General features: G+C 51.8%; 1 protein-coding gene across 1 annotated transcript in view; it reads right to left on the bottom strand.

Annotated features, from left to right (window-relative positions):
- Window positions 1-8,265, bottom strand: part of RNF213 (ring finger protein 213) — a 148,406-nt gene extending 140,141 nt beyond the window's left edge. Inside the window, exon 1 of the mRNA XM_011933207.1 lies at window positions 8,038-8,265. Coding sequence (XP_011788597.1) covers window positions 8,038-8,134 — 97 coding nt within the window. The 5' untranslated portion in view covers window positions 8,135-8,265. The remainder of the gene's footprint in view (window positions 1-8,037) is intronic.
- Between the last annotated feature and the right edge of the window lie 2,460 nt (window positions 8,266-10,725).

Here is a 10,725-nt window from a genome sequence, read left to right as displayed (position 1 = left end):
GTGTTAGCCAGGATGGTCTCGATCTCCTGACCTCGTGATCTGCCCGCCTTGGCCTCCCAAAGTGCTGGGATTACAGGCGCCAGCCACCGTGCCTGGCCTGGAGTCCCTGTTTTCAATCCTGGGTCTGGACGACCCCACCACTCCCTGACACACACTCCAGATGGTGCCAGGCCAAGTCTGCTTTTCTGTACAGAACCTTCTCTCTGCCTGATCCCCACAGACCCTTCTCCAAAGCCCCAGGCCTGCCCCAGCTGCGCCCCTGTCTGGACACTTCCTCCCCCTGCCCGTTTCCAGCACCTGGTTTCGTCACTGCCCTCCCTTCCTCTGAGATCTGGAGGGCAGGGACCACACAGACCTTTTTCCCTTTGAGTACTCAGTGTTGGCGTAGCTAAGAGCTCAAGAATTCGCGAAGTTCCTTAGCAGGACTCAAAATCGATAGCAAACCCTCTAAACGTCTACACACACAGACATACATGAAACATCACAGCCAGCCCAAGGCCCCATCCTTTGAGAGCAGATACTTCACCCATGCCAAGGATTCTGAGCCTGCCCCTCCCACCAACCTGCCTTCCCACCAGGGGCGGGCCCTGACTAGCCTAAACCAATCAGGGCCTCAGTCAATCACTGGCACCAGTAATTGACCGAGGGAGGTATGAAAGCATCCATACTTCTGGACCCTTACTGGAGTTTCTGCCACTCAGTGCATCCTGGAAAGACCATGAGGCGGTACTGGGAAACCACTGTTCTCCACCTGCAGACAAAGTTGGCAGTGGAGAAGGGCAGAGCTGTCAGGATCACAGAAATGGAGCAGAGCCCTAGTACACTTGAACCCCTCAAGCCCGGACTTGGGCAGAGATGGCCCAGCACATTTCTCTTGCTGAGAAAGCCTAGGAGAGCTGGGTTTCAGGCCGTGCCCAGTACAAACAGTCCCAACAACCACAAGTACCAACCAAAGCAAAACGAGCTTCCCTAAAGAAAGGCCGTTCAAGGAAATGCACACACAAGTGGTCTCTTAACTTCCAAAGAGATGCCCGCCATGCCTACTGCTGAAGGAAATCGGAACAGAGCCCCTACAATGCCATTTCCACCCAACGACTGGCACAGATTGACAAGATCAACCATTCTGAATGCTGGAGAGAATAAGTAGAAATCTAGAAGGCAGGGAACAGAGACACAGCCGGTCAGTGGCCCTTTTGTGCAGGGGATTTTAAGATATTTGCATTGTAAATGTGCCAGCCTGAGGCCAGCAGGCCTAGTGGCTGGGAATCTGTCCTCCAGATGGCCAGCCTGGCTCAGAGGGCAAGGTCTCCATGCAAGCATGCAGCCCAGCAGCCTGTGTCATGGCAAAACAGCGGGACAAGGGAAGCGCCCAGGACAGGACTGTTGCTGAGTCAGGCCCTGCTGGGTGGCAGAGCCAGGGAGGCTGCTGAGGTCCATCCTCCGCTAGGGGCCTCAGTCACTGTACATGAAAATAGCAAGGCATGGGCAGGGCATGAGCTGCCACTCACATACACATGTGTGTGTGTGTGTGTGCACGTTCACATGGAGGAGACGTCTAGAAGAGGACACACCAGTTTACAGTGTTGCTCTGGGGAATGTGACAGGCCTGGCCCAGGGTGAGGAAACTTCATGCTATTTTACGTCCTCCTATAACATGTGGATCATTTGCCAACCAGCATTTACATTTTTGTAATCATAAAAATAAGTAGCTGGATTCAGAAATAAGAGACATAGTTAACTAGCACTTTCATTTTTTTTTTTTTTCTTTTTTTGAGGCGGAGTCTCGCTCTGTCACCCAGGCTGGAGTGCAGTGGCCGGATCTCAGCTCACTGCAAGCTCCGCCTCCCGGGTTCACGTCATTCTCCTGCCTCAGCCTCCCGAGTAGCTGGGACTACAGGCGCCCGCCACCTCGCCCGGCTAGATTTTTGTATTTTTTTTTTTTAGTAGAGACAGGGTTTCACCGTGTTAGCCAGGATGGTCTCGATCTCCTGACCTCGTGATCTGCCCGTCTCGGCCTCCCAAAGTGCTGGGATTACAGGCTTGAGCCACCGCGCCCGGCCAGTTAACTAGCACTTTCTAAACAATGTACATGTTAACTCATTAATTACTCTACTCACAGGCACTTGTATAGAACAGGGTTATCCAGAGAGCAGAACTAATAGGATATGTAGGTAGGTAGGCAGGCAGGTAGATAGGTAGATACATGGATGGACAGATGGATAGATAGGATGGGATAGATGAATGGATACATACATAGAATAGATGAATGGATGGATGGATGGATGGATGAATAGATAGATAAGCTAGATGAATGGACAGACAGATGATAGATAGATAGATAGATAGATAGATAGATAGATAGATAGATAGATAGATAGATAGATAGATAGACAGAGAGATGGATAGATAGGATAGATGGACAGATAGATAGTATAGATGGATGGACAGATAGGATAGATGGATAGATGAACGGATGGATAGAAAGATTGGATGGATGGATGGATGGATAGAATGGATGGACAGATAGAATACATGAATGGATGGATGGATAGAATAGATGGATGGATAGACAGATAGATAGGATAGATGGATAGGTGGATAGATAGGGTAGGTGGACACATAGATAGGGTAGATGGACAGGTGGATAGATAGGGTAGGTGGACACATAGATAGGGTAGATGGACAGGTGGATAGATAGGGTAGGTGGACACACAGATAGGGTAAATGGATGGATAGATGGTGTGATGGTTAATATCAGGTGTCAATTTCATTGGGTTGAAGGATGCCTAGATAGTTGGTAAAGTATTGCCCTGGGTGTATCTGTGAGGGTGTTGTCACAGGAGACTGACATTTGAGTCAATGGACTGGGAGAGGAAGATCCATCCTCAATGTGGGCAGGCACCATCCAGTCAGCTGCCAGTGTGGCTAAAACAAAGCAGGCAGAAGGTGGGGAAAGCTGGCTCGCTGAGTCTTCTGGCTTTCATCTTCCTCCTATGCTAGATGCTTCCTCACGTTCCTCCTGTCCTTGGACATCAGACTCCAGGTTCTTTGGCCTTTGGACTCTTGGACTTACGCCACTGGTTTGCCAGGGGGATCTCGGGTCTTCAGCCACAGACTGAAGGCTGCACTGTCGGCTTCCCTGCTTTTGAAGCTTTTGGACTCAGACTGAGCAACTACTGGCTTCTTTCTTTCCCAGCTTGCAGATGGCCTATCACGGGACTTCACCTTGTGATTGTGTGAGCTAATTCTCCATAATACACTCCCTTTCATATAGACATAGATCCTATTAGTTCTGTCCCTCTGGAGAACCCTAATACAGACTTACAGACAGATGGATAGATAGGATAGATAGATAAGATGGATGGATAGGTACCTGGATGAATGGATGGATGGATCATTGATAGTAGATGATAGACAGATGGACAGACAGACGGACAGACGGATGGATGGACAAACAGATGGATGAGAGAGGATGTATTAAGAGAATTGGCTCACACGACTATGAAGGCTGAGAAGTCACCATTTGGTTAAGCTTACGATCATTCATTTTCATTCCCAAGATCCACCTGTCTTCCACAAAGGCCAAATAGGGGAGGTGAATGAGAATCCCCACCCCTGCCTCTTTGGAGTGCTTGGAGGTGGCACTAATCCCTGCAATCCCTCCAGGGATGCAGTACTGCTTTTTTTTTTTCCTGAGTCAGGTCTCACTGTCACCCAGGCTGGAGTGCAGTTGTATGATCACGGCTCACTGCAGCCTTGACCTCCTGCGCTCCAGTGATCCTGCCATGCACGCCCATGTTCACCATAGCACTATTCACCATAGCCAAGATACGGAATCCACCAACTATCCAACTACGGATGATGAAGAAAATGTGGTATATATACATAATGGAATACTACTTGGCGTTAAAAAAGAATGAAATTGGCCAGGTGCAATGGTTCATGCCTATAGCCCCAGCACTTTGGGAGGCATAGGCAGGGGGATCACTTGAGGTCAGGAGTTGGAGACCAACAATGCTAATATGGAGAAAACCTGTCTCTAATAAAAAATACAAAATTAGCCAGATGTGGTGGCACACACCTGTAATCCCAGCTACTTGGGAGGCTGAGGCAGGACAATCGCTTGAACCTGGGAGGCGGAGGTTGCAGTGAGCCGAGGACCAGCCACTGCACTCCAGCCTGGGAGACAGACTAAGACTCTGTCTCAAAAAAAAAAAAAAGAAAGAAAAAAGAAAATCTGCTATTGAGTAGAGCCACCTCCATCAATAACCTTAGCCAGATCTTCTGGAGAATTTACTGCAGCTTCTCCACCAGCACTCGCTGCTTCACCTTGCACTTTTATGTTATGGAGATGACTGCTTTCCTAAGACCTCATAAACCAATCTCTGCTGGCTTCAAACTCTTCTCTGCAGCTTCCTCAACTCTGTCAGCCTGTGTGGAATTGAAGAGTTAAGGCTTTGCTGTGGATTAGGCTGTGGTTTAAGGAAATGTTGTGGCCAGTTTGAGCTCTCCAGACATCGCAAACTCTCTCCGTATCAGCAATAAGGCTGTTTCACTCTCTTATCATTTGTGTGTTCACTGGAGTAGCACTTTTTTTTTTTTTTGAGATGGAGTCTCAGTCTGTCATCAGGCTGGAGTGCAGTGGCGTGATCTCAGCTCACTGCAATCTCTACCTCCTGAGTTCAAGTGATTCTCCTGCCTCAGCCTCCCGAGTAGCTGAGACTACAGGTACACGCCACCACACCTAGCTAAGTTTTGGATTTTTAGTAGACATGGGTTTTCACCATATTGGCCAGGATGGTCTCTCTCTCTTTTTTTTTTTTTTTTTTTTGAGATGGTCACCCGGGCTGGAGTGCAGTGGCATGATCTCGGCTCACCGCAACCTCCGTCTCCTGGGTTCAAACAATTCTTGTGCCTCAGCCTCCCAAGAAGCTGGGATTATGGGCATGAGCCACCACACCCAGCTAATTTTTGCATTTTTAGTAGAGATGGGGTTTCACCACGTTGGCCAGGCTGGTCTCAAACTCCTAACCTCAGGTGATCCGCTCACCTCAGCCTCCCAAAGTGCTGGAAGCACTTTTAATTTCTTTCAAAAACTTTTCCTTTGCATTTACAACTTGGCTAACCATTTGGTGCAAGAGGCCTAGCTATCAGCCTATCTCAGCTTTCAACATGCCTTCCTCAAGAAGTTTAATCATGTCTAACTCTTGATTTAAAGTAAGAGGCATGAGGCCAGGTGCAGTGTGGGTGGCTCACACTTGTAATCCCAGCACTTTGAGAGGCAAAGGTGGGCGGATCACTTGAGGTCAGGAGTTTGAGACCAACCTGGCCAACATGGTGAAACGTCATCTCTACTAAAAATATAAAAAATAGCTGAGGGTGGTGCTTCATGCCTGTAATCCCAGCTACTTGGGAGGCTGAGGCAGGAACATCGTTTGAACCTGGGAGATGGAGGTTGCAGTGAGCTGAAATGGCACCACTGCATTCCAGCCTGGGTGACAGAGCAAGACTCTGTCTCAAAACAATGAAACACAATTTAAAAAAATAAAGTGAGAGGCGTGAGACTCTTCTTTTCACTTGTGCACTTAGAGGCCACTGTAAGGCTGTTTTTTTCTTTTCTTTTCTTTTGAGACAGGGTCTCACTCTGTCACCCAGGCTGGAATGTGGTGGGACAATCGTGGCTTACTGCAGCCTCGACTTCCCAGGCTCAAGTGATCCTCCCGCTCCGGCTAATTCTTGTATTTTTTTTTTTTTTTTTTTGATGAGATGGGGCTTCACCATGTTGCCTAGGCTGGTCTCAAACTCCTGGTCTCAAGCAATCTACTCACCTTGGCCTCCCAAAGTGCTGGGATTACAGGCGTGAGCCACGATGCCTAGCAAGGTGGGCCACCTTTTGATCTACCTTTTGATCCACGTTTCAGCAACCAAAGACTCGGAGCCCTTCCTAAGTCTACCAGCTGCAACGTGAAATGCATAATCTCTGCTAGTGGGCCCACACTATTAAACTCAACCGATCCAACTTTATATCATTTGGAACTCAATGTCTCCAGCCTGGCCAGGGGCTTCCCATGCCCCCATCCCAACCTGAAGGATCCCATCCTTTGCCACCCAATGTCCTCACTTTTTTTTTTTCTTTTTATACAGAAATAGAGTCTTTCTACATTGCCCAGGCTGGTCTCAAACTCCTAGGCTCAAGTGATCCTTCCACCTCGGCCCGTAAAAATGCTGCGGTTATAGGTGTGAACCGTGGCATCTGGCTTAAGTGCCCCCGCTTTAACAGTAGACACCCTGCGTGGCTGAGAGCTCAGCTTTCCTTGTAACTCAGCTAATCGCATGAGAGCTGGTGCTCGATTTTCTACAGTTTCAACCCCATGGCTACAGGAGAGAAGATTCTGACCCAGGGCATGCTAACAAACTCTCAGATCATTGACGCAGAGCGGCAGACAGCGAATCCCTGAGTTCATCCTTTTCACCACTTTCTCAGTGATGCTGGGGGCAACCAGCCAGCATCATTGCATTTCTTGGTTTTCGATAAATGTTCAAAAGCATCATGTAGAGAGTCACCAAATTCCTGGCCTCTTACGAGTGGTGAGTTAGGAGCCTGAAGTGCATTTGCTTTGCGTGCCTCTAGAAACAGTTCATGCTGCGTACTACCAGTGCTCGCAGCACTATTATTAATAGAAGTGGAGCCCTCAGGCCACGCGGTGGCTCACACCTATAATCCCAGCACTTTGCAAGGCCGAGGCAGGTGGATCACCTGAGGTCAAGAGTTCGAGACTAGCCTGGCCAACATGGTGAAACCCCGTCTCTACTAAAAATACAAAAATTAGCCAGGTGTGGTGGTGGGTGCCTGTAGTCCCAGCTATTTGGGAGGCTGAGGCAGAAGAATCACTAGAACCTGGGAGGCAGAGGTTGCAGTGAGCCAAGATCATGCCACTGCACTCTAGCCAGATCAACAAGAGCAAAAAAACTCCCTCTAAAAACAAAAAAAGAACGTAGAAGGACTGGGGTTCACACCCTGACCCCTAAACTTGAAAGACAATATCGGAGAGACCCCATGGCAAGCAGCTGGGCAAAGACTGAAAGAGGGGAAGGGTGGTGCAAAGGTCTTGCAGTGGAAGCACACCTAGTGTATCCAGGAAGGGCCAGGAGGCGGTGGGCTCTGGGGGCAGGAGAGGGAGCCAAGAGGAATGGGGTGGGCAGCGTCTATGTAGCACCTTGTGGCCACCGTAAGGGCTCCTGCTGCTCCTGAGTTACTGGTGGTGGGGGCGGATCTTGGAAGGGGGTCTGTGGTTTGACTGCTGTGCTGAGCGTAAGCAGGAAGGCAGCGTGGAGGCGGGGAGACCAGCAGGGCCCTCTGCATGTGGGGCATGGAGGAAGGAGAGGGCCCAAGGGTGGTGGGTCCGACAGAAGCAGCTGGAAGACGGAGGTGCCCTCACCAGTGGAGGTAGGGCTGGGCTTTGGACACAGAAAGGCTGAACGTCTGGGGCTGCCAGTTATAGGGTTGGTGTTTAAAGCCTCAGAGGAGGGGAACCAGTCTGAGGCCCCAGAAGCCAACAAAATTGAGGATGGACTGAAGACGGTCAGCAGGCAAGGCCCGCCTGACACTGCCCTGCTCCTGCCTCTCCACCGGCCTCCCGAGGCAGGGAGGTGCCTGGGCAGGTCCTGGGGCCCCCTCACAGCCCTTCAAAAACTAACCCAGGCAGAGCTCTCAACCCCTGCAAAGCCTCGAACTCTGCTTCCCTGCAGCATCCTCTGAAACCCTCTACCAAGCCTTCAGCTCAGCCCGACACTTCTCCTTTCCAAGGGGAGGAAGAACCGTGAGCTCTCTCCAGGAAATGAAACTGAAACTTTTCAAAAGCACCAGGAACCTCTAGCAAAGACACCGACAAAACTTCTTGAGAGTTCTGTAGCCACAGAGGATCTCGGCCCCACCTGGGCTGCCTGCTGCCCAGGGTTTTTATTTCCTGGAAGGGAGGTGAGACATCTCCGGGGGTCCCCACTGCCCCAGCATCCACCAGCACCCCCGGGCCTCACCTGCTATGGGGGCTGCAGGAGGCAGCCTCTCTCCGCACTGGCTGCAGAACCTGGGGGCTTCCTCCTTGGAGACATGCTGGCACGAAGGACACTCCATGCGTCCTGCTGGGACAACTCAACACCAGCGCTGCTGCCCTGCAGATCCAGAAGCAAGAGCAGGAGTTGCTGGCAGCCCGCTACATACCAGCCTCCTGTCACGTGACCACAGCTTCGGTTTCATTTTCTGGGAAAGTGAAATCACAGCAGCCCAGCTGGGCCCCTGGTTAATCGAAACCCAACAGGAGCCGAGGCCAAGCCCAGCCCCTCCCTGCTCTCTGCTACCCTCTTGGCTCTCAAGCTTTTGCAATCTCTGCCCTGGTCCCTCACTCTGTCAGCCTAGAACCATTCCTGCTGCTGAGGACATGGGTTGGGCCAGGTGGGGATAGGGGATGCTCCAGACAGGCTGGGCAGCCATGTGCTATTCAGCAGGGTACCACGGCCTGCCCTGAGCAACGCGCTCAGCCTCCTGATGCTTCACCCTCCTCATCCTCTAAAGAGGACTAGAGCACCTGCCCCACAAGTGATGGGGCCTGAGCAGGCAGCTCAGAGCTACTGGGCTGGCAGTCAGATTCCTAGTAACGGGGGGAGGCTGCTGTCCACAAAGCTCCCCACTCTGCACTGACCACCTGCCCTTAGAACAGCCTCTGTGGTAGATGGTACCACACCAAGGTGATGGTCACAGCGAGTCCACACCAAGACTCAGGCCAGCATCCCCGGCATCCAGGGTCACTTCTTGCATTCAGGGTGAGAGTGGAGATGGCATTTGGGCTCTTGGCCACCTAATAGTGGAGGACCTGACTCTCTCCCTCCCCAGTAAGAGGCCCCAGGGCACACTGGCCCACCCACCCCCTTCTTCTGATGGCTTTGAACCAAAGAACTCCATTGGGGCAGTGGCTGGAGCGGCAGCTGAGTGGTGCCTTCAGCAGCGGGAGGACACTCAGGCCCCCTCCCTGCCCGGGCCCTGCCCTCTCCTCCCACTGGGTCTCCATCACAGGGTGGGCTGATTCAGGCCGGGCCTGAACGCGGGACGGAGGCACTGGGTGTTGGTTCCCTGGCTTCACCTGTGTGGGAGACTAATCTATGCCACTCCAAAACAGACTCTGTGGTCAATTTTGAGATGGCTATTCAGAGAAACCACATACTCAGGAGCAGTTCTGGGAAGCTATCCTTTTGTAAAAGGCTATAAAGGAAATCCACATCACGAAACAGCAGACTGGAGCAGAAGCTCTCTCTGAGGCCCCATTATCTGCCTAGAGGGATCTCGGAACGGTCCCAGGGACACACAAGACGAGTGCCTGCGGCCTCACCAGTTCCTCTGAGAGCAGCTCCGAGATCACTTGAGTGATTATCTGTACAAGACAACCCTCTACACCTGCCCTCTCCAGCCCCAAGCTCCCGTCCCAATGTCATAAATAAAACATCCATCATCTGTCGTCTTCAGTCTTCTCTTTGATGAGGTTCCCAATAAGTGTATGGGACAATTTGCATCTCTTTTCTCCAAGTCTGCTGCCCTTTTATTCCAGGGACTAAATTATCTCTCCTTCAGAGTAGAAGGAAAGTTTAAAACTCCCCTTCCCCTGCCACAGCCAAGCCCTGGCCCCCACTGAACCTCCTCCCCTCCACACTCCACCTGAAGCAACCACCACTGGGCACTCCCTCCCTCAAACACCTTCAATGACTCCCCACCGCCCAGGCCTCTTTCTTTTCACCCCAACTGTTTCCTTCTCCAATGCTACACTGGGGAACCATAGACCAGAAAACTCGAAAAATCCTCCATAAAGCCCATAAAGCATCTTCTTTTTTTTTTTTTTTTTTTTAACAGTTTCAGTCGTCACCCAGGCTGGAGTGCAGTGGACAATCTCAAATCACTGCAACCTCCGCCTCCGGGTTCTATTGATTCTCCCGCCTCAGTCTCCCAAGTCCCAAGTAGATGGAATTACAGCCATGCGCCACCACACCTGGCTAATTTTTTGTGTTTTCAGCAGAGAAGGGGTTTCAGGTTGGTCAGGCTGGTCTGGAACTCCTGACCTCAGGTGATCCGCCCGCCTTGGCCTCCCAAAGTTTTGGTATTACAAGCATGAGCCACCGCGCCCGGCCCCCTAAAGCATCTAATTGTTCCGTCCGCCCTAGGAGCCGAAAGACACAAGAGAGCGCCCCAGGCACCCAATACTGCTGCATTCAATACGCTTCCTGTCTTTTCTCTGCCATTTTTCCCCAAGCACAGACACTGCTACCCAAATCAAAGCCCATCCCCCCAACCACAACCAAAGTCAACAAGGTGGGGGCAGGGAAAGGTCACCACCACGTTTGCACAGCTCCTTCCCCTCCCGGCCTGGACTCCCCCAGGACCCGGCCCACCGGCTTGCAGGCAGCCATCCGGGAGGGGTGCCCACCCCGGCCTTGAACCCCGCGCTCGGGCGACTTCGCCAAGACGGGAGGACGCTGCGCCGTGCGGTCCGGAAGGGGCGATGCCTCCCTCGTAAAAGTTAGGAGTCTGTTTTTGCAACTTCACTTTTCCGTTGTTGCAATTCGTGCAGGCGCAGGATTCCCGGGCGGAGCTGCAGGCCCCGGTCCGGCTGTCCCCGTCCACTACCCGCCCGTGCCCCGGCCACTTCCCGGGGGCAGCACTGCCGGGATGGGCGGGTCGGG

The sequence above is a fragment of the Colobus angolensis genome, unplaced genomic scaffold (assembly GCF_000951035.1).
Source record: "Colobus angolensis palliatus isolate OR3802 unplaced genomic scaffold, Cang.pa_1.0 Scaffold1, whole genome shotgun sequence".
Classification (NCBI taxonomy): Eukaryota; Metazoa; Chordata; class Mammalia; order Primates; family Cercopithecidae; genus Colobus; species Colobus angolensis.
This window is presented reverse-complemented; position numbering and strand designations above follow the sequence as displayed.